General features: G+C 39.2%; 1 protein-coding gene across 10 annotated transcripts in view; it reads right to left on the bottom strand.

The window, feature by feature from the left end:
* Window positions 1–2,033: 2,033 nt before the first annotated feature.
* The window catches only part of LOC309710992 (zinc finger MIZ domain-containing protein 2-like), a 39,611-nt gene continuing 14,389 nt past the window's right edge, over window positions 2,034–27,255 (bottom strand). For 3 of the 10 annotated variants that reach the window (XM_082540923.1, XM_082540921.1, XM_082540922.1), the window contains exons 2-20: window positions 27,157–27,232; window positions 25,198–25,315; window positions 24,010–24,212; window positions 21,350–21,518; window positions 19,665–19,883; window positions 18,881–19,093; window positions 13,962–14,045; window positions 12,515–12,692; window positions 11,864–12,005; window positions 11,439–11,517; window positions 10,829–10,960; window positions 10,589–10,694; window positions 9,294–9,451; window positions 9,136–9,203; window positions 8,976–9,044; window positions 7,415–7,656; window positions 4,927–5,048; window positions 2,751–2,960; window positions 2,034–2,448 (exon numbers count right to left, since the gene is read on the bottom strand). In XM_082540923.1, the coding sequence (XP_082397049.1) occupies window positions 2,341–2,448; window positions 2,751–2,960; window positions 4,927–5,048; window positions 7,415–7,656; window positions 8,976–9,044; window positions 9,136–9,203; window positions 9,294–9,451; window positions 10,589–10,694; window positions 10,829–10,960; window positions 11,439–11,517; window positions 11,864–12,005; window positions 12,515–12,692; window positions 13,962–14,045; window positions 18,881–19,093; window positions 19,665–19,883; window positions 21,350–21,518; window positions 24,010–24,212; window positions 25,198–25,315; window positions 27,157–27,200 (2,664 nt within the window). In that variant the 5' untranslated portion in view covers window positions 27,201–27,232 and the 3' untranslated portion in view covers window positions 2,034–2,340. Of the gene's footprint in view, window positions 2,449–2,750; window positions 2,961–4,926; window positions 5,049–7,414; window positions 7,657–8,975; window positions 9,045–9,135; window positions 9,204–9,293; window positions 9,452–10,588; window positions 10,695–10,828; window positions 10,961–11,438; window positions 11,518–11,863; window positions 12,006–12,514; window positions 12,693–13,961; window positions 14,046–18,880; window positions 19,094–19,664; window positions 19,884–21,349; window positions 21,519–24,009; window positions 24,213–25,197; window positions 25,316–26,107; window positions 26,253–27,156; window positions 27,233–27,255 lie in introns of those variants that run through there. The other 7 variants (XM_082540918.1, XM_082540920.1, XM_082540926.1 and 4 more) reach the window with 4 other exon arrangements.

The raw sequence follows: 27,255 nt of genomic DNA, 5'->3' as shown, positions 1-27,255 counted from the left end.
TGTTCGTCAGTTTTCTTTATCTTGCATTATCATCAATTCCCAGAAGATGACCACAACTAAGAAATGCATCATGCTACCAATTAGTGGGTCTCAAGCAAGAAATACTTGTATGAATAAATATAGTTACTTATAGTATTTAATTTAAATAAAATTGCACAAAATCATCAATCTTTACCTGAATAAATGTAAACAAACTAAATTATGTAAGATTAATATTTAGTTATTTAATTAATAATATTATCAATTACCAAAAATGTCCAATGTAATCATCTTCAGTTTCCCAAGGTTGGCTCAAACTCATCAAACCACTGCTGCTTGAAAATAACTATAAATACTTTTAAATGACCCCAAGTTTACTGGGTTTGGATCATACCACATTCCTTTGCAATCTTGTAAATTTGAATTTTCTCATAAATTGACCACAGCGTTATAAGGTTAGATCAACCTCACCTCACCATTGACACCACTCATGGCTTCCCCCATTATAATCTCAGAAGATCTGGCTGTTCTTATAAATAGATCACACAATGCTTGTTTGGATTAACATCAACTTCCAACAGATATCACTTACAAATTTATGATTTATAATATGAGAATGTCAGAGCTATTCTTGTGTGTGTGTGTGTGTGTGTGTGTGTGTGTGTGTGTGTGTGTGTGTGTGTGTGTGTGTGTGTGTGTATATATATATATATATATATATATATATATATATATATATATATATATACATATACATACATGTATATATATATATGTATATATATATATATGTATATATGTATATATATATATATATATATATATCAGCTCTTTCAATGATGGTCCCATGTAATATTTTCATACAAATAAAAGGGAAACTGCTCCAGCACCTCTTTACACCCTATATGTGATTTGACCTCAGTAACTTATTTCTGAGTTTAGTTTACAAAATACTGTTTTGTAAATCTTATTCACACTATGCTTCAAAATGAAAGTTTATATGACTTGTGATCAACATGTCATTAGCCAATACACAACTAGTTTCGCAGTCAGACCCGCCCCTCCTTGTCACATTCAAATGTTTGTTAACCAAAAGCTGAAAACAGTAAATTCAAACCTTCAAACGGGGCTCCAACTTGTATACCGTCTATCGAAAACACACTTATCCCAAGCCCCAGTTTGATTTAACTGGTCATTCTTGGGCAATGTGTTTATGTAAATAACCAGTGCTAAATGTTTTCTATTGCTTTCCATTGTATTACTAACAAAAATCTTAGAAAAACAATTGCTTTCAACTTTTTCAACTCAGAAAGTGAGCTCATAGTTGGATTTGACTTTCCCCTCAAAAATTAAATGCAACAATGAACCTGCACAGCCATGATACAACCCTGGCCGTTGGTCACATATTCTGTAGCATAAAATTGCCTTTCTTTTGGCTAATATTACCAGACAATGCAGATGCAGACAAATTTCTCGTCACTGGCAATATGCTATCTGAAGCCATATCAGTATTTGAGTCGTGAAGTTTATGTTGGAGTCTGTTGGTAATTAGTGGGATATTATTGGCTAGAGCCAAACAAGTTTATAAATAATCATTATACCATTTAGGAGCAGTGTATCCTATGGGGGAGTGACCCTGTTTAGCTTGAACCTTTACTTTTAGAACTGTGTAAACTTAACACACACAAAGAAAGCTACAGAATGAGAAAAATCCCAAAAGCATAATAGGGGTGCTTTAAACTAAAGGTGCTATGTAATGGAAGGAAATTCAAATTAATTGTATATATAAATAAATATATATGTTTTTTAAGCTGAGTTGGCATTAAAAATAAGCCAATAATAACCTTACAGAAAACCCTAATTTTAAGGCAAGAATACAAAAATATTCTTGCATGAAACTTTTTGTTTCCATTATCATACTTAACATGTGGACAAGTTACAATACAATGATCTGCAGACAATTTGCAGCACTCACGATGTGCAGAAGTGTATGTTAATGTATGAAAATCCCCAGTCAAATTTTGGGAACTCCTTTATGAATGTACACCAATAAAAAAAACCAAACAAAAAACAATTTAATCATTAAATACAAAATACTCCAGCCAGTGATTTGTGCTATAGTTTCAAATGCTGGTCTGTAGAGTCAATGCCTGTGTACTGTTGCATTCTTCAAACTCATAATAGTGTTCACATTTCGAGAGTGTTCCTACGTACACCTTAACACTGTACTCAAAGAATTTCAGCAGCAGGACACTTCAGAGCAACTGATACACAAAAAACAACATAACACACACAAAGAAGTTGGTGAAAACTGAGCCGAGCTACAGCAAAGAGAGAAAGAGGTTGGAATGGAAGTTTGACTCAGTTGTTCTCGAACAGAGAAAGCAGATCATCACTGCTGTTGTTGGGAAGGTCCGGAGGGCCCAGATAGGACAGCAGCTCATCTGGGTTGGTCAGCTCAGGAAGAAGCTTGATGACAGATAATTAAGGAAAAAAAATAGACACTTAAAATGTTTTTAAAATTAAATAAACACTGAAAGTTTGAGATACAGCAATCTTATTAAAACTGTATTCAAATCTTTATATACACAAACAAGAACTAAACTTCTTGTTTACCCCACTCTTTCTGTGGATCATGTTCATATTTCTGTTCCTTTATGGGAAATGTTTTGCTACACTATGTTTATACGTTTTTATGATTTCTTTACTATTCTTTTTTTTTTTTTTTTTAAACTGAAAATTTAGTACGACATCAACAGGCCTCTACTCACATCTAGCGTATGATCTGTCCCCTCTCCTACAGGCAGTCCCGGGCCGCTCAGACCAAAGGTGCCTTCGCTCTGTCCGAGGGTATTCTGGGTATTGGTGCTCCGCTGTGGCAGAGGGCTGCTAGTGTCACACAGACTCGGGTTACTGTGCACACCTGAGCCATGCTGCTGGAGGATGTTATGAGAGTGGTCAATTTGTCCAGAATGAGCCGTCTGACAGGAAAAATAAAATAAAAAAGGAAACAAGAAGGGAATGCTTATTTTACAGTATCACATGGACAACATTATTCACCACAAATAATACAATAACGAAGCAGCTGCATGTGACAGGATTTGTTTTAGTGGCCGATGACTGTAAGTGTGAGCAAACATGTTGTTGATGACAGCCAAGCGCAGAGAAGCATGATTATAAGCTGGATGCCAAATGATTCAAACCAAAACAAATAACTAACCAATCAAAAGGCAAACACTCTTAAAGCTAATTGATAACTTTTAAAATATTAGGGGGAAACTTTACATTTTGTCTATTTTGCCAAGCACTTTCATGACCATGAAAGGTGTGCATTATTTTGAAGTCTAAAATCAGAAAACTGCTCTCCAAAAATAAAGAACATTAAACTTTTACAAAACACTCTTTTTTTTCTCACTTTTAATGAGGCAGTGAGAGAACAGTGTGTTACCCAGGAGCTCTAAGAGACCATAAAAGACTTTATATACTTAAATTTACCATAACAGTTCTGCTTACTTAACAGTTAATAATAATCCTCATCTATCTTATATTGGGGCTTGGTGCAGACCTCAGTTCATCCTCTATGTGAAAAAAAGCCATTTTAGCCCATTAAGGCCATGCTCCCACATAAGCCCACATTATTTCTGATGGGCTGCCCTTTGCAAAACAAGACCATCTCTGAATTGAGGATGGGGCCTAAGGGTACATCTTTCGCCATTTTACAATGCTGTGATTGCAGCCATTCCCCGACTCTCTGTGAATGGTACTCGTGGCCATTGATCAGTGGTTGTTGATAAATGGTCATGAGAATTTGCATAATTATGATAAAGGAACTGACCTCCCAGCCCATTGTTCCTTCAGTTGGCTGGTTTCAGTCATTATGCAAATGTACTGTTTATAAGATTGGGGAAACCTGCAGTCAGCTGAGACTGAAGAAGTCACTTGGATGTGTGATGAAACGTTTCTCCCACAAAACGCTACGTCCAGATGAACAGAATCAACTTTTGGAGAAGTGGGGTCACTGCCAAACGGTGTGGGTGAGAAAAAACAGTGCACAATATCCACTCAGTAACATCCTATTACAGCACTCATTGGTTAGGTTAGCCGTTTACTCCGTTCATAATCTAAATCAGGAGCGTCAAACATAAGGCCCAGGGTCAGAACTGGCCTGACAAAGACTCAAATCTCCCCCACTGAACAGCTTTAGAAAATCTAAAGGAGGGTATCAAGCTTGGACTTTTAACTGTATTTTTATATCTTATATAGCTTTTCCTGTTGATAAAGCTCTCCCCCATGGACATTAAGGTTGGGCGACGTAAAATTTTTCCAATCGTCAATCCAGTAAATGACGACAGGCGATAGATTTGTGCAAGTGACTTTTTAACAGGCAGAGCAATGTAATCATGCACGGACTGATTTGCACATTTAGAATTTATACGTTTTGTTTGGAGGGAATATTTTAACCTTGTTTCAGCATTAATATAGCTACTTTTTGGATTATTCATTTATTTATTTATTTGAGATGCGCCAAATCACACATAAGACTTAACATTACGTTGAAGATTTAAATGTTTTTTAAAAAGTTTGGATTTAAGAGCAGGAATCTCTGAGATAGAGGTTTTCAGTTGAGAAAACATAACAGACAAAATAATTTGAAACAAGAAGTCAGACTTCCAGTAGCTTCTAGTAGCTAGCCCTAAGATAAACTACTATGTGTGCTTCTTCAAGTAATGGACTGCATCAATTAGGGTTACATAAACAACAGTACAGTATATAAGAAGCCTTTGACTGTGGTGCATTTATTCTTGTTTATCGCTGAAGTCTACTTAGCATCAAAGGAAAATACCTGAGGAAACTGACCCTAATTCTCATTGCTGTGGCCATAAGGTCCCTCTTTTTTCCTGCCCGTTTATTTACATATATATTAATTGGGTATTAAAGATATCCAACCTGCTCAGACTGATAAGGGAGTGGAGGTGGTGGTCCAGAAGGTGCATACTCTCCTAGTATTGGGGTCCCAGGAGTGTTGGGGAAATCTGTAAATCCTGGCTGGTTGGAGAATCCCTGATTCCCTACAACAAAAATAATAGCAAACATTATTTCCATTGAGCAAATAAAAATGGGCCAGTAGATACTTTTTTTCCCTGTTGCATAATAGTACTCAAGGCAACAGTGGAGAGAGAAAACTTCCTGCTGAAGAGTCAAAGAGCATATCTTTATTGCAGTGCTTTTAATATTACTTAGGTCACCTCACATCTATCTTCTATGCTTGTCTATAGTTTCTGCAATGATGCACAATATATATCATGAGTTACAAGTGGGGATAGCATGGAAACCATGGAAACTTCATTTTCTGGGCATTTCTGACCAAGCAAACAGTCCTCTTTAAAATGGTATCAATTAAAGAAAAAAAAAGCTGTCAAAGAAAGTTGCACCGAAAAAAGTAGATCCAGCAATACATTTGTCAGGCTTTTAAATCCATCTGATTAGAATCAGTGGTTCCACATCAGATCAGGGCTCTTAAACCATTTTATAAATCAAAATTACGTTTTTCTTAAGACCTATTTAAAATCTCAACCAAAAAAAAATCTTGACATGAAATGGCTATTTAAGACAGCTTTTTTGGTATACAGCTCTTTAGCGGTGTAATCCCTATAATAATCCCTTAAACCACAGGGTATGGATTACTGGTATGATAATGGACCGGTGTGGTAAAGTGAATTTGGGAAAGTGTTTCACATCAAGTAATTTTGTGTTTTTACATCAGTAAAAATAAATGAAGACACATAAGCTGCTACCTTAACTCATTTGACTTAACAGAGTACTAAACAGACCTTATTTGATTGAGGGAGCATATTAGTTATTGTTATTTATCATTTTATAATTTTTATTTTTAATACAGTTACAGTCATGGTATGTACAGTATGTAGGGCTTTTGTACTGAGCACTCAAAGCACTTTTTTAAACATGTATCTGGGCAACATGGGTTCAGTATCTTATTCAAGTATAGGTTGACATGTAGGTGGGAGTATCCAGGGATCAATCCACACTTTCTAACAGTGTTGCATCGGTTAATTGAAGTTTGTGGGCATGTCTTTATGCACAGTTTTTTTAAGGTCTCAACTTTGGTCTTGTTGTCCACAGGACATTGTTCCAGAAGTCTCATGGTTTGTTCAAATGCAAATTTGGAAAGTGAAGTAGTGTTGCCATGCTCTTTTTAGTGAGATGAGGCTTTCTGTACTTGTGCAGTGTTTTTCTAATCTGATTGTCATAAACGTTAACATGCTAACTCTGCTCTGTAGTATCTCAGATGTAGCTCTTGGGCATGGTGCCATTTCTCTGAGCATTGTATGACCTTGGCTTTTTGGGGGAAATTTGTTGGAACGATCACTCCTGGAAAGATGGCAAACTGTCTGTTTTCTACTGGGGAAAAGCTTCAAATTGTCTGGAAAAGGCCTTTTAACCCTTCTGAGAAAGAAAGAGAGAGAGAGACAGACGGACGGACGGACAGACAGATAGCAACAATTGCTACCTTAAAATCATTGCTGGCTGATATCTTTCCTCCTTGGTATCGTGATAATAGATAACTGTCACAATTTGTAAATGATACAGACTAATGAGTGAGGACCAAGAATGCTATATCATAGGTAGGCAGAAAACGAGCCAATTATTAAGGCTGGAAAAATGTAAAAAAGCATAACACAAATCTAATGAGGAAACCGTGACACTAAAATCAAACATGCAGGCAGCCGCCAGTGCTACTCAGCCTCCTAGTAATCTGAGAAGGTAATTTCATTTCATGGTGCAGGTATTCATTGCCACTCGCGCAATTAAATTCCTTGTGTGCAAATTCAACATCCTGTGTGAATAGAACTTAGCAGCTACACTCACAAAGAAGCCTTTGCACACGTGAGTCTGCTTTGTGTATATGGGTGCAGCTTCACACTCTTGTGGGTAGCTTTTGCGCTAAAAGCTGCTCGCTCAAATCAGACTTTTCACTGTCTGGATGCGGAGCCCAAAGGAAGAGGGGTCCTAAAGTGACTGGTCACTTTAATGGAGGTTATTGCATTAAACAGAGTTACACCATGGCAGCAACTTAAGTGTTGTTTTAAAATGTATCTGTTTATAATTTCGAAAATAAAGTTTGCTCTTAACAACAGTTGCTGTTTGCTGTGCAGCAGTGGAAATACTGGCAACCAGTGTTGGTCAAGCTACTTGAAAATCGTAATTAGATACTAATTACGGATTACTTCTCCAAGAAGTATTCCGTAATTATTTTTTACATTTTGATCTTGGAGGTTAGGTGGGTTAGGGAATGTGAATAAAATGGAATCAGACTTAAACTGTAACAAAAAAATCTCATTATATTTTATGTATGTTAATTATAACCGCCTCTCTTCAAATTATAACAACAACAAAAAAAAGTCCTCTTTCATACCTGGCCGACTGTACTCTGGGGTGTTCCTGCCTCCTGCATTCAGACTTTGGTAGGGGGATGATGCTGGGCCCAGAGCAGCAATCATTTCCATCACATTTGGTAAGACCATGTGACTTGGACTGACTGTGCGACAGCGTTTGAGGACTGGTCCATCAGGCTCCTCTTTTATGTGAAGGTCAGGTTTAACAGGCACCGGCCTCCAACCACATACTGGGTCAATAGTGATCTCCTCATAGTCTGAACTGAGGAAGGGAGGGAAGGGTGAGACATGAAAATTGAGGACATTAAATAACAAAAATAAATAAAATGTGGAGCTTTTATCAAATTCTGTCCATTTCTAATATCATGTGTCCATAATTCATTAAATGCAGTTTTACTTATATAGCACCAGTTCCCAGCAACAGTCATTTTAAGGCATTTTATACTATGATGAGCTTCCAATATTAAAGAGAGAACCCAAACCATCTGATGATTCCCAATTAACAACACTGGAGTGATGAATGGAAACTAATGCTCCTGTTTAGATCCATCACTTGTTGTCCTCCACTTGTTCTGTTTCCTCATGTTTTTTAAGGACACACCACACAGCATGTTAAGAAATGCCAATAATAGCTATTTCTGCTAATAGCGCTTTTGGAATCCTATTGTTGGTGAAAAAAAAACTATTTTATGTCTTTCAAACTATGTTATCTTTGTCATTTCTCATAAATTCAACTAAAATGTGAACTAATTAAGTGTGTTTGCAATGGTCTGCTATTAAAGTACCTAAAAATACTATTTAAAACTGGTTCTTGGCTTAAGTTTTCTGTTATGTGTAGCGACAAGACTAGTTCATTTCATGAGTTGGGTGCCTTTTTTACACTTGAATGATTCAAAAGGTCAGAGCTAAGTTGTTCACCGAACAAAAAATAGTCCTCTGAAAATGGTCAAGTAAAGACTGGGCAAAAAGTATGTGAAAAAGCAAAACTTTAAAAGATTTTAAAAGAATAATTGGAAGCAAAATATAAAGAAATAAAAGGTGACTCAACATTTTTGTTGTGTGTGTGTGTGTGTGTGTGTGTGTGTGTGTGTGTGTGTGTGTGTGTGTGTGTGTGTGTGTGTATATAGCATTATTGTGAACCTTGTTCTTTTTAACCACAAAAATGTAGTGAACTGAAAATTGGCAAGCTCTTTAGATAGCAGTTTATCATTTTTCAGGATTATGGCAAATAAAGAATTACTTTGTTTTTTGTTAAAAATGACAGCAGTACAGAAGTGCGTATATCAATTAAATTCAATGTCATTTTACTTGTATATATCAACGGTAGTCGTCTCAGGTACTTTATATTGTAAAGACTGTAGAGACATAAAGAGAAAGCACCAACAATCAAACTACCACCTTGGAGCAAGCACTTGGTGACAGTGGGAAGGAAAAACTCCCTTTTAACAGGAAGAAAGCTCTGGCAGAACCAGGCTGGGGGAGTAGCAAGCATCTGCCATGACTGCTTGGGGGGTGAGTATCATGACCCAGTGGTATGGAAATACCACTGGTTAAGTAACTATTTACAGTAACAACACTTACTTTTGGATATAGACAAGAATCCCAAGCATATATTGGTCAACCTCCAGTCCTTCTAGCAAAGCTGTTTTACTGTGAACAAGAGGAGCAAACAGCTGGTGAAAACTTTATGCTGATTACTGATTATGAAAAAAGGGCAACAAGTCATTGTTAATGCACTTACTTGCAAACAGGGCATCGCCAGGTCCCTCTTTCACAGTTTAGCTGCAAATAGGACTCCAGATCGAAACACTATACAAAAAAGATCAAAGATTTCCACGTTGAAAGAACTCCACCGAATTTATCTGGAGGTGTAAGTAATAAGTGCACACATGACCTTACCTGTATGTGCCTGCAGTCATGGCCTCTGGCTGGCAGCTGGATTCGTTTGAATGTGATGGGGCATTTGAGAGAAACTTTAATAGCCGTCTGCTCCACTCCATCCTCCCCATTCAGACCAGGGGTTCCAGGAATGGTGCCACTGCTGAAGTTTCTTTTTACTGAAACAAAATGACCATAAAAAAGAAAAAGATGACTACCCGAGTGCTCCTAGTACTCCTTTGAGGAGAAAACTCTACAGCCGAAATAGACAAAGATTTTTCTGTATCAATGCTGGTGTGAAGACTGTTTGTCCTGTACTGATCCCCTTGCAAAGTTTCTTTCAATAAATCCCCAAATCAGTTTTCTTTCAATGGTGAATTTTATTTTTCACAACTGGAAGTCTACAAAGTTAGCTCCTTCATTCTTCATTTTGTATTCTCTGTAACTTAGAAGGTAGAATGGGTCATTTACTAATCAAACGCTTTGTGGTTTGATCCCTGACTATGATAGTTTGCATGCCAGATATCCTTGGGGAAGCTGCTAATCCCAAAGCTGCTATTTGATGCATCCACCAGAGTATGAATGTTAGATAGAAAGCACTTAGACAGAAAAAAGTGCTTGTATGAATGTTGAATGAGACATGTTGTACAAAGTGCTTTGAGTACTCAGTAGTGCTATGCAAGTACCAGTCCATTTGCCAGTTGCTACTTTTCACCAATACTGAATACAATAAGGAATTCGGTTCATAAACTATCGTGTCCAATGATTAGCATTATCATATCTCTAGACTATAAGTGTTTATTGTCTCTCTGCTTTTCAAATCTATTTCTTCACATATCCTGCATACTTTTAAAAAACCAAGGTGGCTATGGTAAAACTGGGGTGGCTGTAGCTCAGGCGGTAGAGCAGGTCATCTACTGATTGGAAGGTTGGTGGTTCGATTATCCTTACTAACCCCATGTTGCTCTCTAATGCATCCATCGTCGTGTGAATGTGTATGAATATTAGATAGGCACTAACAGCTTAGAAAAAGTGCTTGTGTGATTGGGTGAATGAATTACTTGTATAAAGTGCTTTGAGTGCTCAGATAGGATAGAAAAGCGCTATATAAGAACCAGTCCATTTACCAAAACTGTTCAACTCGAGGCTTAGTCACAGAACCTTGGTAATCAATATGCGACCTCACAGCTAGTGTTGCATAAAATACAAATACACATACACACTATACCAAGTTGTACAGGGCTTCACTGAATGAATGCACAGTGTTAAGTGGAAACCAGTGGGCCCTGCTATAACTGATGAGGTTGATAACTCACTCTTTGTAATGCAGTGCTCGGCCGGCAGCAGTCTCTTCTTCATCAGACCCTGCAGAACAGACCTGACAGATGGCCGGTGCACCAACTGTAGAACAAACAGGTGGGACTGGGGACAAAGAGACATGAGGGGCAAACAGGAGTACAAAATGAGGTTAATTCATTAGTTCAATGTAACATACTGTACTAAATTTTCTGCATTTCTGTGACTGAGTCAGGAAACAGTCACATCGAGGAACTTACACAGCAGCATGCTGTCACTGTGATCTGTACAGTGTTGCGCCCTGGCTGACACACTTGCTTTAGATACAAGGGCTTGTGGGAGGTTTTGTTGTCACCTCTTTCAATGGACAGAGGAGTTGCATTAACACTGACCTGATGAAAATGAAGAAGAGAGAAGAAGAGAAAACGTCAACAAAATCCTGGCAAATTAATTACCACCTTTAGAAGATCCCTTCTAAAGGTGGTAATTAAAGTTGAAATGTGGGGACAGTTACCTCTTCAAAATGTTATCTCAAGAACTGTTTATAATTAGTCGCAGGAAACCAAACCAATAAATACAAAACATATCCAGCTATCTCTATTATAGACCACTGAGTTTTAGACCATCAGTGTGATGACACAAAGTTTCCCCTTTCATATCCATTCAAATGCCTCTTTAAGGGTTCAGACTTGGCTTCAGGTTTAAAGTAACAATTCGATTTAGGGTCAGAGTTTAGTGCTTAGTCTAATCGTTAAACCTATGAATAACAGACATATGAATGCACTGATAATAAATGTCCATACAAAAAGCCAAACGTACATACGTGTGTATATTGACGTCCACAAATATATAACAGATATGGATGCTTACTTGCACAGAGGCAGGCCAGTTAGTGTTCATTTGTCTGTCTTCGTGGTGGTAACACTTAAACTGCAGCTCTAAATCTGGCCTGTGGAGGGAGACACAAAACAGCTGTCAGGGGAAAAGACTGGGTGGGGCTGTCAGACATTCTTCATTTGTTTTCTTTCTGCTGTTTTAAATTGCTCAGGAAGAGAGCAATTTATTTACATATCACACCACAGTCAAGCACAGTGTCCCTCAAATATTTTCAAAAAGAACCTATAACATTTTTTTCTTTTCTGTCATATCCTGGTCCAATGGTGGATGATATTAAACATGGTCAGTGTATGCACAAGTAATCTATGTAAGCCAAAGCTCAGGCTTCAAACTGTTCCAAACACTGTTTCTCACTTTGTTCTGCTCTCGTCATGTGACTGCAGTGTCAGTCTTTATACCTCATCATTAGTGTTTTGTAGACAGAGTCTCGCAGATGGAAGGCGTGGTTGCTGACAGCCAGGTTGTGCTCCAGTCTGAAAGGCTCCAATACTACACCATCTCGTACAGGGAAAGTCAGACGCAGGTCGTCACTGGGGTTACCTTGAATGAAAAGTTGCAGTTTCTGATGCATCAGTGAATTCAAGGTCTATCTGGTGCCTTGACAGACAATTGAAGCACGAGGTTGTGATCCCATTTTTTCAAATAAAACAGACACTTTTGTTTATGCCTAATTTTATCCTGAGAGGAGTCTGAAAGGAAACAAAAGTAACTGTACCTTTTTAGATGAATACTAAAAACCTCTGACCTGCACGTGTTCTCATTTACATTTTTTTTGTGATCAGTTGTTCTTTTGTGGATACAATGTTTATGACTCAATCAATTTTTAATTAAACATTTTGATGTTTGTTTGTTTTCTCAATTGTTAATTATTCTTCTACTCTGTTATTAACACTGTGAGAGCTGAGGTAGAGGCAAGTTTTCAGTGCCATTCATCACAAGATTAAGGAAATGCTACAGAGCCTAAATTCAAGTAATTTGTTATTTCCAGTCAAACTTCATCTGTATATCATCTTTAGCAGTGTACTTACTCTGTGGCAGCTGAGTCTCACCTGTAACGGGCTGCTGGGTGTTGATGTTGGCTTTGGTTTCTGTTGTAAGGTAGGGGGGTTTGGTTTCCTGGCCTGGAGAAAGGTAGGGAGGTATGGAGGTCCCCGGTGTCATTGGAGGGGTAGGATTCCCTCCCATTGGTGAGGTGGGATACCCAGGAAGCACCCCACCCCGAACTGGCTGAGAGACGAGGATGAGGAATATTTAGAGCATCAAACCTAACTAAAAAGTATTTTCGGTACTTCACTTGTTCCACATTTTGTCATGTTACAACCTTATTACTAAATGGATTAAATCGATTTTTCACCTCTCTACATGCACAACCCTATCTAATTTAAGCACATGTTGTTCTTTAATTTAAGTACTTTAACTTAAGTGCATTAGAAAAGTTCAAAAAGCATCTAGGACAGAAATAACTGCATTACACTTCAGAACAGAACTTCGGCTCTTTGTAAATACCTGTACAGACAGCATGCTAATGCTAAGCTAGTCAAGAACCCTGAGTAATATTAAAGCTGACTGAATTCTAACCTCAGCAGCCAGACGCTGAATTTCAACAGGCAACAAAAGAATGAGCATTCAGGTTGCAGCCTGAATACCTTTCTCCCTGTTCATGTTTCTACAGTAGAATCACTGCGGTGATTGCTTTGAAGCGTCTTTGTACTGGTTTTCTTCTTTACTTTATACTGTTAGCTTGTGTAAATACTGAGAGACAAATCATGTGTCCTCATTAGGAAAGGGATTTATGTTAGTGTGTGGGACTGTAGCCTATAGATTCATATTGTTAAATGCTAATTATGAGACAGTGATTTTCAGATAATTTTACAGAGAACCATGAAAGTAATGTAACGAGTAGTGACACAAAATACTTTCTTCAGTGTGTAATTAACTAACTACTGCATAACTTAAAAAAAATTTCTCTTTGTAATATGTGTAATAAATTTTTGGAGTAACGACCCCAACATCGATCATAACAAACAGGGGCAACATCTCCATCACGCACAAAAATTTGACAGCATGCAAATAATTGCACGACTGTAATGACTTTCATATGTTGTTCTTAAATCAGAGTTGGTGAGAACCTAATGCGAACTGACAAGGAATCAAATCTAAAAGTGATATCGATAATGGAATTAAAACTACTAAATTCTTATCAAATTATATGATGCCCCATGATGAACATTAGATACTGTAAGCAGTAGAAAACTAGCTTCTGCTTTACAATCCTCACACAGTCCTGCAACCAAACATCACGACTTCTAAGTAGAATGAATCAAAAACAGCATGAATTAAATTCAAACATTAAAAAATACTTAAACTTCTAACTTTTAGATATTAAAATCTTCATAAAATATAGGAAGCCATAGAATTTTAGTATAACAAAACTAAGAGAAACTGAGCTTAGGTGTTCAGTGTTGACAGCATGGGGTGAGTGCATGGAGGACTTACCCCGTTCACTGCAGCCTGTGTGAAGGCATTGTATCCTCCTGGTCCTCCAGTTGCCATGCTGCCCTGACCATTGAAAGGCTCTGACTGAAGACCACAGAAACCAAACATGACATTGAGTACCCAGGTATGTCGACACAAAGATGTGGAGAAAACACATCTGCAATTAATGCAATTCTGTTGTTAAACCCTTTGGATGAAAGGTGAGAGTCTGCACTTCACTCACATTGTATTAATTATTAGGGTCCAAGCACAAAATTGTGAAGGCCCTACTCTATCTACTCTGTGAAGCGAATAGAATATTTAAAACCCTAAACATACTCAAAAACGAATTCAATTTTGCACATGCATCAAAACTGGTGAAAATGTCTGTATTTTACTGGTTTTGGGACATGGACAGAGCAAAATAACTCTGTAGTGACCCCTAAAAAATTGCAAAGAAATGAGCCCACATGCTGTATTTCATGTACATGTATGAAATTTGGCAGACATGTAGCATCTGTAGACACACATAAAATCCTCTAGGAGTGATACCCTAAACCCAACAGGAAGTCTACCATTTTGAATCAAAGATAATAAATTTTGGCACCACTTTTATCATTTCAACTTGGCAAATTTAAATGTTTTGCCATGAAGCACGAAACTGCTGTAACTCAAAGACACATTGTCCAACATAACACTGTCTCTCCTAAGCTTCTCGGGGGTCATGAGAGTCCAGAAATGAACACATTGATATGTCAAATCTCAGCAAAAGTTGGTGTGCCACCTAGTGGGAACAGGAAAAGTCATGTAATATACTTTGAAATACTGGTTCACCAGATTCACGTCAAATCAGACCTTGATGACACTTCAGTGTGAACACTTTTATTTAATGGCACACCCTGGGGTGGCTGTAGCTCAGGTAGCAGAGCAGATCAGCCACTAACCAGAAGGTTGGTGGTTTAATCACAGGCTGCTCCAGTCTGCATGCCAAATATCCTTGGGCAAGATACTAACCCCATGTTGCTCTCCGATGCATCCATCGGAGTGTGAATGTGTATGAATGTTAGATACTTAGCACTTAAGCTTAGACATGCTTGCGTGAATGGGTGTGATTGGGTGAATGAATTAGTTGTACAAAGTGCTTTGAGTGCTCAGACAGAGTAGAAAAGCGCTATATAAGAACCAGTCCATTTACCATTACCATTTACCCTGATGTAATGTCTCAAGCTGTAGAAGAAAGTCTCTTGGAACTATAGCCCAAACCCAACAGGAAGCCAGCCTTTTTAATTTAAAGGGAAATTTTGGCTGCAAATTTTGTATATTTGTTACCAATTTCAGGCAAATGGAGGCAAGTCCCTCCTTCAAGGGATTTCATCTGCTCAACATGATATTTAGTTAGTGCAGTTAAAGACTATGATGATATTAAAGGGCAACACAAGTGGCAACAGGAAAAACGCATAATCGCGTGAATCTGCTTACTCACAGCGCGCAGGAGCTGTAGCTCGGCTTGACCAGGACCCTCCTGGACATGCGCCAGGGTGTCAGGCTTGGATGCTTGTACCTTCAATTTTGTTTAAAATCCACTTTGGTGTTATATAGAGGCAAAACTAGACTCTAAATAGTTCATCTTTATAACTCAATAAACTTCAGTTAGTTATTTTAACAAAAACAGCCAAGTGGTTTCAATTGTCCTCTCATTTCTGTTTTGTAAAAAATAAATAAATTGGTTCAAGTAGACAAAGCACTCGCCCTAGACTGCAAGACCAGACTGACCAACCTGTGACTACAAGACCTATGACTTGATGCCCCACACCTGGACTGAAGGACAATGGAATGTCTTTAGGACTGGAGAAGTGTAGTCACATGGTAACAAAGAGAGGGAAGGTAGTCAGAACTGAGGGGATCGTACTACCAGAAGGCAAAATTGCAAACACCAAAGACAGCTACAAATATCTGGAAATCCCACAGGTAAATGGACACCAAACAGGCTGCTAGGAAAGCTGCAACCACCAACTACACAGATGGTCAGAGAAATCCTAAGGAGATAGCTGAACGGTATGAACAAGATCTGGGCTATCAACATCTACCTGCTGCCCGTGATCAGTTACCCTGTTGGGATAATAAGCTGGCCAAAAGAGGAGATAGAAGCCACTGACATGAAGACGAGAAAGCTCCTGACCATGCATGGAGGGTTTCACCCCAGTCCAGCACCCTGAGACTGTACACTAAGCGGAAGGAAGGAGACCAGGGCATAGTGAGTGTCAGTACCACAGTCCAGGATAAGACAACAGACATCCACGAGTACATCAGGAAGATGGCTATAACCGACCACGTGCTCAGTGAGCAGAAACCCAAGAAAGAGGAGCAAGAGAAACCATACCATGCATTGTATGTACTAGGGCAGTCACAAACAATTATTTTGATAGTGGACTAGTAACAGGACACTGGAGTAAATTCTCTACCATTTCACACTTCTGTTTGACATTTATTCAGCTGTGTAAAAACTATATCTTTAATCTCAGCCAAACCAATTTACTCAGGAACAAATAAAACACGCCAAACAATAACATTTTTAAATTATCTGAGTGACTTATATATCATGTTGAACCTGAGTAGAGTAAAACGGCGGGGGGTTTGAACATGATGTGCCGGGAGTTCGCGTTTCTCGCCGGCTCTAGTGAGCCTTCAACCCTCTAGCTATCGATGGGTCTCCGAAAACGTCGGCGCACTTTTGCAAATATGTGATGTCTTGATAAATCGAGCAGATATTTGACGTTTACACAGCTACATTCTCGCCTGAAAATATGTTAAAAGTTTATTTTGTGACCCAGAAAGAGTAATAAGAGCAATATTAAAACGAAGTAGCTGCCGCCATTGTTGCAAACTGGAATTGGCTGGGCTGCGCTATGAATTCTGAGATAGGTTGGGCCACGAAGGATACACCCGACCCATCCTTCAAATCTGGGGAAATGAAGGACGCATTTTTCGGCCGGATTTGGGGGAGTCTTCGAATTTGGACAGGCTTCACCGCATCGCTGTAACATAATTGGCCTACAAATGCGGGCACAGGAGGATGCAGCCGCTAAATTTGGACAGCTATGAAACCGGACACTGCTTCTAGGTCTGGGTATCGTCACTGATTACTAGAATCGATTCGATTCCGATTCACAACGTCCCGAATCGATTCAATCCACGATTCGATTCAATTCGATTCGGGGAAATCTTGCTCAGACACTCAGAAATATTATAATTCAGATCATGCACCAGTACATTTCCATGCTTTTATATCTATAAAAAGAAAGCTGACACTTGCAAGACTTTATCAAAGGTGTAAGCATCACAGATGCCTTTGTGTCAAAGTAGCTGAGGATAAAACACAGAAAAACGATTTTATAAAAACATTCAGCAGTAGATCAAAAACGAAAGAAAACCATTAATCAACATCTGAACATTACCCGATGCTGCTGAGGTGAAGCAGGGCAAAGTTATAGAGGTTTTAAAGACACAGCTAAGCGTTTTGCAATTTTGCATAATTTTAAAAAGTTTACATTTGTTCAGAAGCCTATTGAACAACAGAAATGAGGCTTTTTTTTCCGGAAGTAAGTAAAAGGAGACTTGTGCGTAATAAGCAAGCGAATAATGCACAAAAAAGATTTTTAGACGGAAATTGTTCTTGAAGTGTACTATGAGAGAGAGAGAGAGAGAAAGCTGTGCATGAAGTGTGATTTTATCTCGGTGGAAGCAAAACAGCAAAAGTAAGAGGAAATTCATGACGATGTTTATGTGAAGGGTAGTTTGGATCTTTTTTTGCTGCTGGTTCAATCAATATTGTTTGGAGAGAGATAAAACCTACAGCTTCAGAATCTAGCGCAAAAAGGATGTAAACACAAAGCATGGACCCGCCAAAACATTAGAATCAGCGAGCTGTCGGCTTTCAGCCCGACTGTGTCCGTGCCGTCGGGTGAGAAAGGCGACATCTCGCTGATTCTGATGCGTCAGCGGGTCCTTGCTTTGTGTTTACGTCTTTGTGCAGAATCCGTGTACCTGCTCTCATTTATTGTTTTAGCTTTTTTGGTGGTTGTTGAAATTTTGTGAGGTTTAACCTGAGATTCTGGCGTTTTGGGCAAAATAAATTTATATTGAAAAAATCGATTCAGGATTTTAATGAATCGATATCACGTTATCCAAGCTAGAATCGATTTTAATTGATAAACTGATAATCAAAACCCACCCCTAACTGCTTCTGCTTCTTCTTCTTCGGGGTTTAACGGCAGCTGGCATCCCTGGACATGCAGTGCTGCCATCTTCTGTTTCGGTCCGTTATTACACTCTTAAATCCTACTACTTATTCCTGCGTCTTTCGGGATCTTACAAAGCTTCAAACGACGCCTCGACTATTAAATTAGTCGTCTGCGATTTTAATAGTCGACGTAATCGTGACTAGTCGACTAATCGTGGCAGCCCTAGTATGTATCACCGGCTAGCTAGCGGATCTAAGAGCAGACCACAGCAACCTCCCCGAGCAGGTTTCAGTAACCATTACAATGGCAGACATCCAAGAAAGGGTCTCCAGTATGAAGCATTGGACAACACCAGGCCCCAACATGATTCAGCCTACTGGCTGAAGAAGCTGACTGCGATCCATGAGCATCTGGCAGTACAAATGAACCACCTGCTAGTTGATGAGAGAGACCCAGGCTAACTGAAAACCAGACAGTTCTGATTCCCAAGGACCCCCCCCAGAAGGTACTGGCACCATCTAACTACCAGCCAATAACCAACATTCTAGATATAGTTGTGCCAGGTGAAATAGTTTCAGCATCTGCTTTTATTCTGTACATTGCAAGTTTTATTTAGGAATTTATAAGATAGTCAAACATCCTTAAAAATTATGTTAATCTCAAACATCCCAAAGCTGCTTGGCTCTGTTTTGTGGTCACCTTATAATACTGAGGAGGATTGGGCTGTCCAGCTCCAGGGGAAAACTGTGCTGGATTGTGTGATCCAGCAGAGTAGTGTCCCACGTGAGGCATCCGGCTGGAGAGGTAAGAGGGTGAGGTGGCGCATCTCTGCTGCGAACCAGAGGGGTATTGCAGAGGCTGGTTAGTGTACCCCGACATCCCACCAGAGCCATACTGTGGTCCAGAAAAACCCTGGAAAAAGACAGAGACGGTAAAGTGGAATTAGAGCTGTTTAATCCATAATTTAATGGGAAAGTATGATATTGCATGAGTTATCAAGTAAGTATCTAATTCTTTCTGCCTTTTGAATAAACCAAAATAGGACAGATGAGAGGTAGTTAGCACTGTTGCCGAACAGAAGGTCCTGATTTGGACTCCACCATCTGACCAGGGCCTTTCTTTGTGGAGTTTGCATGTTCTCCTAATGATTTCGTGGGTTCTCTCCGGGTACTTTGGCTTCCTCCCACGGTCCAAAGACAATTAGTGGGGATAGGAAGTGAAATGATGTTTTTAAACTGGTGACTATAAATTGCCCACAGGTGTTAATGTGAGTGCAAATGGTTGTCTCTTTGTTAGCCCTGTGATGGATTGGCGATCAATCCAGGGTGTACCCTGACCCTTGCCCTATGGTAGCTAGAATATGGTAGCTACCCCACCCCACCCCAAGTCCCTGATAAACATATACAGAAAAAAATAGATGGATGGAGGACAATATACTATAATATAGTTTGAGTTTGAGCAAACATTTGGTGGGATCACAGACCTCGGAATGGAAAGGCCGTTTGAGTCCTTGTTGTCCGCCTGGATAGCCTCCTTGATGTGGAATCCTCTGAATATGCGCAGGGTGAGAAGGATACAAGCCTCCGGTGGAAGGTGGAAGTCCAGACCTTGAAGAGATCATCCCGCCAGGGTTCATCCCTGGAGGGCCACGGGGGCCCGCATGAGATAGGAATTGGGTGCTGTAAGAGGATGTTCCGCCCAACTGAAAAGGAAAGGAGAAAAAAACAAAAATGTTATAAAGTTAACTGGATCTTTTCCACAGCATTGACGGTTCACAGAGTTCAGTCACAGCGAGTCAGGGTCTGCATTTATTAAGCAACTCAGAGCTGTGAAAGTTACTTTTGCCCAGTCGCAGTTTTGGTAGTTGAAATAAATACAACCTGTAACTTAAAATGGGAATCCCATTTAACTTAAGTCTAATCAATATCAATATAGTGCTGTGGATCAAAAGACCCCTACCTGATGTTTTGTTTTGGGTTTTTTTCCCATATTTGTCACACTTTCAGATACAGTACATTTTTCAGATTATCAAACAGTGTTTAATATTAGACAAAGATAACCCAAGTAAATAAAAATAGCATTTTTTTTTTATTTAAAGTGTATTTTTTAAGGAAAATAAGCTCAGTATTGCTCAGCCTATCAAAATTACTCCAAGTGTAATTAAGAAGTCACACAAGTCTCATAAGAACCCAGAACAACATCTAAAAAACTGCAGGCCTCAGTTAGGTATGATGATTCAACAATGACAAAATATTAACAGATTGCAATTTTTGCTCAGAGTTTCAATGTAAAAATCACTGCTGACTAAAAAGAACTGTCAGGTTCATCTCACATTGCCAAAAAAAAAGTACCTTCGTTGTTCCCTGAAATTTGGGGAAAATATTCTGTGGATTGCCAAGACAAAAGCAGAACTTTTCTGAAGACTTACAACCCATTACATTCAGCATGAAACAGTATTTCAGAAAAAGTACATCATACCAACAGTCAAACATGATGGTGGTAGTGTGATTCTCTGTGACTGCTTTACTGCTTCAGGATCTGCCCGACTTGCCATAGCTGATGTAATCATGAATTCTGCTCTCTACCAGAAAATCCTGAAGCTCAAACACACTTGAGTCATGCACCAGACGTATCTTAAATACACAAGTCAACATCTGAATGTTTCAAAAACACACCACAGTAGGTGAATTAAAACAATTCTGTAAGGAAGAGTGAGCCAAAATTCCTCCACAGTGATGTTAAAGACTTATTGCCATTTATTGCAAATACTTGATTGACATGTCTGTTTAAGCTAAAAGAGGATGCACATGATCACTGCCTGCTGCTCTCTTTGTGCTTTTGTGTCTTCATTAATAACTTCAGAGGAGATTATAGGCAGAGAGTGGGACATGTAACAGGTCCAACCTTGGATGCTAAAGTCAAAAATTTGGCAATCAGGATCAACACAAACAAGTTGAAACTAGAGCTGCAACTACCAGAAACATCTGGTAACATCCAACGCAGAGTTCAGATGTTCAACTCACTATCATTTATGGAAAATAAAATCAGCTAATTACATCAAATGATTGCACCTGAACCATGAAAGCTATGTGCAGCTTCTCCCTTTTCTCTTCTTGCATGCCTCCCCTAACACAAAGAGATGCACATATTTTTCTCAGAGACCTTTACCTGGCCATAGCTCAGCTCCTGGTTCTGTTTTTCCTGTATTGCTGCAACAGTCGCTGTAGCAGTGGCAGTTGCTGTGGCAGCGGCGGCAGCAACAGCAGCAGCAGCAGCCTGAGTGAAATCTGAGGGTGGACGAACGCCTAGACCGGCACCTCCACTGTTTCCAGAGTAACTGTGGGGAGAGAAAGGAAAACTGGGAGATGAGTGGGATTAGTAAACTACACATAACTATGTGACGTTTTGTCACTAGCATGAGTCAGAGTCGTGGGTGAGAGCAACCATATTACATTACATGCATGTAATTAAAAAAAGCATTTCAGTCCTAACCACTAGAGTCAAAACAAGATATTTATATTTGATATGGCTCTGATTTGGGAGATCACCCTCTTCCATCCGATATATGAAGAGCCTGAGGCAGAAAAAACTATAGCAGGGAATCAAAACAAAACAGAAATGGAAAGAAAGAAATGTGGTGGGCTGCATAGCTGTTTGCAGTTGTTTAGCAACTGTGGGCAAGAAATATTTACTGAGGTTATGTAAAAGGTTACTAAATGCAGGACCTATCTCTCATGATGACCTTCTGTACCACAGTTAGATCAACTATCATCATTCCAGTGTTAACTGATGTTGGCTTCCAGCCTACTTCTTCAAGTGTTTCTACAGGGAGTGCAGAATTATTAGGCAAATGAGTATTTTGTCCACATCATCCTCTTCATGCATGTTGTCTTACTCCAAGCTGTATAGGCTCGAAAGCCTACTACCAATTAAGCATATTAGGTGATGTGCATCTCTGTAATGAGAAGGGGTGTGGTCTAATGACATCAACACCCTATATCAGGTGTGCATAATTATTAGGCAACGTCCTTTTCTTTGGCAAAATGGGTCAAAAGAAGGACTTGACAGGCTCAGAAAAGTCAAAAATAGTGAGATATCTTGCAGAGGGATGCAGCAGTCTCAAAATTGCAAAGCTTCTGAAGCGTGATCATCAAACAATCAAGCGTTTCATTCAAAATAGTCAACAGGGTCGCAAGAAGCGTGTGGAAAAACCAAGGTGCAAAATAACTGCCCATGAACTGAGAAAAGTCAAGCGTGCAGCTGCCAAGATGCCACTTGCCACCAGTTTGGCCATATTTCAGAGCTGCAACATCACTGGAGTGCCCAAAAGCACAAGGTGTGCAATACTCAGAGACATGGCCAAGGTAAGAAAGGCTGAAAGACGACCACCACTGAACAAGACACACAAGCTGAAACGTCAAGACTGGGCCAAGAAATATCTCAAGACTGGTTTTTCTAAGGTTTTATGGACTGATGAAATGAGAGTGAGTCTTGATGGGCCAGATGGATGGGCCCGTGGCTGGATTGGTAAAGGGCAGAGAGCTCCAGTCCGACTCAGACGCCAGCAAGGTGGAGGTGGAGTACTGGTTTGGGCTGGTATCATCAAAGATGAGCTTGTGGGGCCTTTTCGGGTTGAGGATGGAGTCAAGCTCAACTCCCAGTCCTACTGCCAGTTTCTGGAAGACACCTTCTTCAAGCAGTGGTACAGGAAGAAGTCTGCATCCTTTAAGAAAAACATGATTTTCATGCAGGACAATGCTCCATCACACGCGTCCAAGTACTCCACAGCGTGGCTGGCAAGAAAGGGTATAAAAGAAGAAAAACTAATGACATGGCCACCTTGTTCACCTGATCTGAACCCCATTGAGAACCTGTGGTCCATCATCAAATGTGAGATTTACAAGGAGGGAAAACAGTACACCTCTCTGAACAGTGTCTGGGAGGCTGTGGTTGCTGCTGCACGCAATGTTGATGGTGAACAGATCAAAACACTGACAGAATCCATGGATGGCAGGCTTTTGAGTGTCCTTGCAAAGAAAGGTGGCTATATTGGTCGCTGATTTGTTTTTGTTTTGTTTTTGAATGTCAGAAATGTATATTTGTGAATGTGGAGGTGTTATATTGGTTTCACTGGTAAAAATAAATAATTGAAATGGGTATATATTTGTTTTTTGTTAAGTTGCCTAATAATTATGCACAGTAATAGTCACCTGCACACACAGATATCCCCCTAAAATAGCTAAAACTAAAAACAAACTAAAAACTACTTCCAAAAGCATTCAGCTTTGATATTAATGAGTTTTTTGGGTTCATTGAGAACATGGTTGTTGTTCAATAATAAAATTATTCCTCAAAATTACAACTTGCCTAATAATTCTGCACTCCCTGTAAGGTTACTTTGGCAATGATAAAGATGAGTTCAGTTGCTTACGGTGATATTGGTAGTCGGACAGTATAAAACAATCTCTATGGGATGTAGTCAGCAAGCTAGGGGAGTTGTGCCTGTGTAAATAGTCAGTACTAAAATACACATGATTTCTTTGAATGTTCATTTTCCAGGGTGGAATGACTGTACAGCATATATCTTTTAATGACGTTCAAGGTAAAATGTATGCATACATACATTCACTTACATCTTTTTAATAATTGGTGTTGAAGGATCTACAATGTCTTTTAACTTGACATGAAAAAGCATATTAACCTATTAACTGGTGATCATAATTTACTACAACTAGTAGTTTCTCTTTGCCTTTTCTCTGAGCATAAAAAAATGTGGTTTCACAGCACCAACTAGACTGGCCAATAATCAGAACAATAGGATGGCATACCTTCCACTGTAGGCGGAGGCTGGGTTGTAAGCAGTGCTGGGACGTCCATACATGACTGGCTGGCCATAACCTTTCGAGACAGGATCTCCATATGACTGCTGACCTATGAACTGGGAGCCCATCCCAGGACCCATACCAGGGCTACCACCGGGCATCATGTGACTGCCAGAGCTATCGCCAGGGCCCATGGGTGCACCAAACACCTACATAGGAATAGGAGGAATAATTTCACCCCAAACAGTCATATAAACCATAAAGTGACGGGAAGATATGAAGGCAGACAAGGTGGTGGGAGACATTCATTAGACCAAAGTGTGGGCTTCCTAGGTTAACTCTTAACACTCAAACTGAAAGTTAAAGAGAGACAGTTTATTTTAAAATAATTAAGTAATTTTTTTACACATGTACTTCTAAGTAGACTCAAACATGTTTTGGTCTTTGGGACGAAACAGTATTTGTGAAAGTTATAACAGCACTGTAGGTTAGGAATAGGACATTTAACAATGAAATGTGGATGTAACCGTTGAGAGCAGCTCAACTTCAGCCATATCAGTGTCCTGAAAGTAAAAGTCTTTCAGAGAAAAGCAGCTAGCCCATTGATGACTTTATTGTTTTCTAATCTTTACTTTTCTAATAGTAGATTACGGGACATTTATGAAAAAACAAAACAAAAAAACAATCATGATGAAAAATACCGACCAACACACTGAAACACTGGTGCTCGAGCAGCTCTCATATCGTGCAAGGCAAAATTACTGTTTTCGTCAAGTGATTCTGGTGGCTTTAAGGAGAGTAATACAATTATTTTAGTCCCCTGTTGAACAGGGCTGAAAATCTCATACACAGTGTGCACTTACACCAGATTTTTCCTCTTTTTGGAGGGGCCGACATCCGTTTCGCTGCTGACCCCATCCACTACAATAAGCTTCCAAACAGGGGATTGCCTGACTACCATCTATTTTAGTTAACAAACTGAATATGCACAAGTACCTCTTACAAAATCTAGCCCTTTTAGTAAAGGGAAATATTTCACTTCTAGATTCTCAGTCAGAATAGCAGCCCTTGATTTTATACTCTGAATTAAACCCAGGCTTTGTATATACTTCTGAAATTAGTCTTTTGTATAGTTACAGCCAACAGGAGGAGAACAATGTCCCAGGATACCCAGGATACCAAGTCATGTGTTACCTGATTGTGTGTGTGATTGGTCACACCCCACACAGTGGTTACTACAGAGAGAGATCCTGCGTGCTGATTGGTGCCTGGTTGCCAGGAGACTGGCTCATTTATGAAGGAGCCGCCAATGCTGCAGGAGGATATGAATACAAGTCACTGGGATAGTTGTGGAGGTTCAGCAGAGGCAGAGAGAGCTTTCATCTAGATATCAATAACATTAAATGTCAGAATATCAGACATAACTTTATTATTTCCTAACGAAAATAGATGATGAAAACAGACCTTATTACAGCTCATTTTACTGCTGTAGCACAAGGACGTGAGTAAAAGGTAATCATTGCACCTTTTACTTTGGCGAGCTAATGATGAACCATAACATGGTTTATTTATCTCACAGTTAAGGTTTCTGCTTCCTCCTTGAAAACCATTTACTGGAAAGGACAGCACCGGTCTCAGAGCACAATATTTAAAGGCTTACTGACACTGAAACCTTCAACACCATTATGGATGTTTTAGTTTTAATATTTTTAAATTACTCTTCCATATTTTGGTAAAGACATAGAAGTTTAATCTGGCATTTGTTCACTTAATAATCAGATTCAATATGTTTCTGTAACTTTTTTCCCCATTTTCCCCCTTTTTAACCATTACTGCTTGTTGTTGAGCTGCCTACACATTTCTTCCACTTCTTTCTGTAGTGAAACAGCAGTCATCAAGCTGTATGGCTGCACTCAATTAAGACTGTTTCGGCTTAAGCGAATCCAGATGCATCCAAAAAGACTTAACAGAAAACACTCTGGATTCCCTTTAATAGTTCAAACTGGAGGGAATTCAGTTATCTGCTTCTTTTTTTTCCTTTATTATTTACAGATCCATGCATCCAAGTTTTCTTCCTGGTCGGAGGTGCAGCACATACACTTACTGAGCATGTCTATAGTCAAAAGATTCTCCATCCATTCTCTATCCATATGCATTGATTTATATTTGCCAGCATGGTTCTGCAATTGGACTTCTCTTCCTTTGATTTTCCATGACTGCATGAGGAAAGGCCTGCAGGGGAACATCAGCTATAGCCAGCACAAAACAGACTGCTTACGAATGACTGCTTAACATGTAATGTTTAGGAACTTTGTTAAATTAATAGTTCATAATAAAAATTATCATAATTTCATATGTGTTATGAATTTGTCTCCATAAAAACAGCAAAATGTGACCATGGAGTGCAGGAGGAGACAGAATGAAGAAGGGTTGATACTGGTCAGAATAGCTAACACACGCAGTGCACACTCCTATCGCTTGACACTACAAGTCGTGCAGCGCTGACTTCACTCTCCCTCTGAACCTGTGTCTCAAAAAAAACATCTTCCCCATCAAGTGAGACGGCACTGATGAAACTGGAGATGACAATGTCCCTTTAAGGCATAAAGCCATAAAAGAAAGATTTTATATTGGGAATTTCACAATAAACCATACTTTCAAAATTCTGAAAAACATAACTATTTCTTTTATTGTACCAGGCGTAGTGTAGGTATCACAGACAACCAATCAGTTATAGACAAATCTGGTGTAAGACCTTTAAAAAGCTTACTGCAGGATTGCTCTCCAAAATCCAAAGAAAACTGATTTAGTCTATTTGAGCCTTGAAATGCTTGGGACGTTTGCTTGAAAATGAAAGTTATTTAAGTTATTCATATTTTAATTTTAGAAGATATGATGTGGAAAGAGTAGTTTTAAGAACACTTCAAACATACATAAAAATAATTTGAAAATTTTAATGAAATAACCAATTTGTATATTTAAATCATATTAAATAAGTGAACAACTAATGGGAAAAATTTCATTCCATTATAACTTGTAGTGGCTTGCCTAGTAATGCAAGACTCATTCTTGCTTGGCTTAGCAGGTGAAGGGTCACATGATTCACCTGAGGACACTGAGCTTATGGTCACACTTGTGTGAGTGTGTAGATACCTTTGTGGAGGCAAGGAGGGTTTCATGCACTTGAGGAGGTTCATCGGAGTACCCCCACCATCCTCCAGTGGCAGCCCTGAGACGCACAGAAAAAGACGA

Source organism: Aulonocara stuartgranti, assembly GCF_965226115.1.
Source record: "Aulonocara stuartgranti genome assembly, chromosome: 7".
In the NCBI taxonomy this organism is placed as follows: domain Eukaryota; kingdom Metazoa; phylum Chordata; class Actinopteri; order Cichliformes; family Cichlidae; genus Aulonocara; species Aulonocara stuartgranti.
The sequence above is the reverse complement of the archived record's forward strand: the minus strand, read 5'-3'. Positions and strand labels throughout refer to the sequence as shown.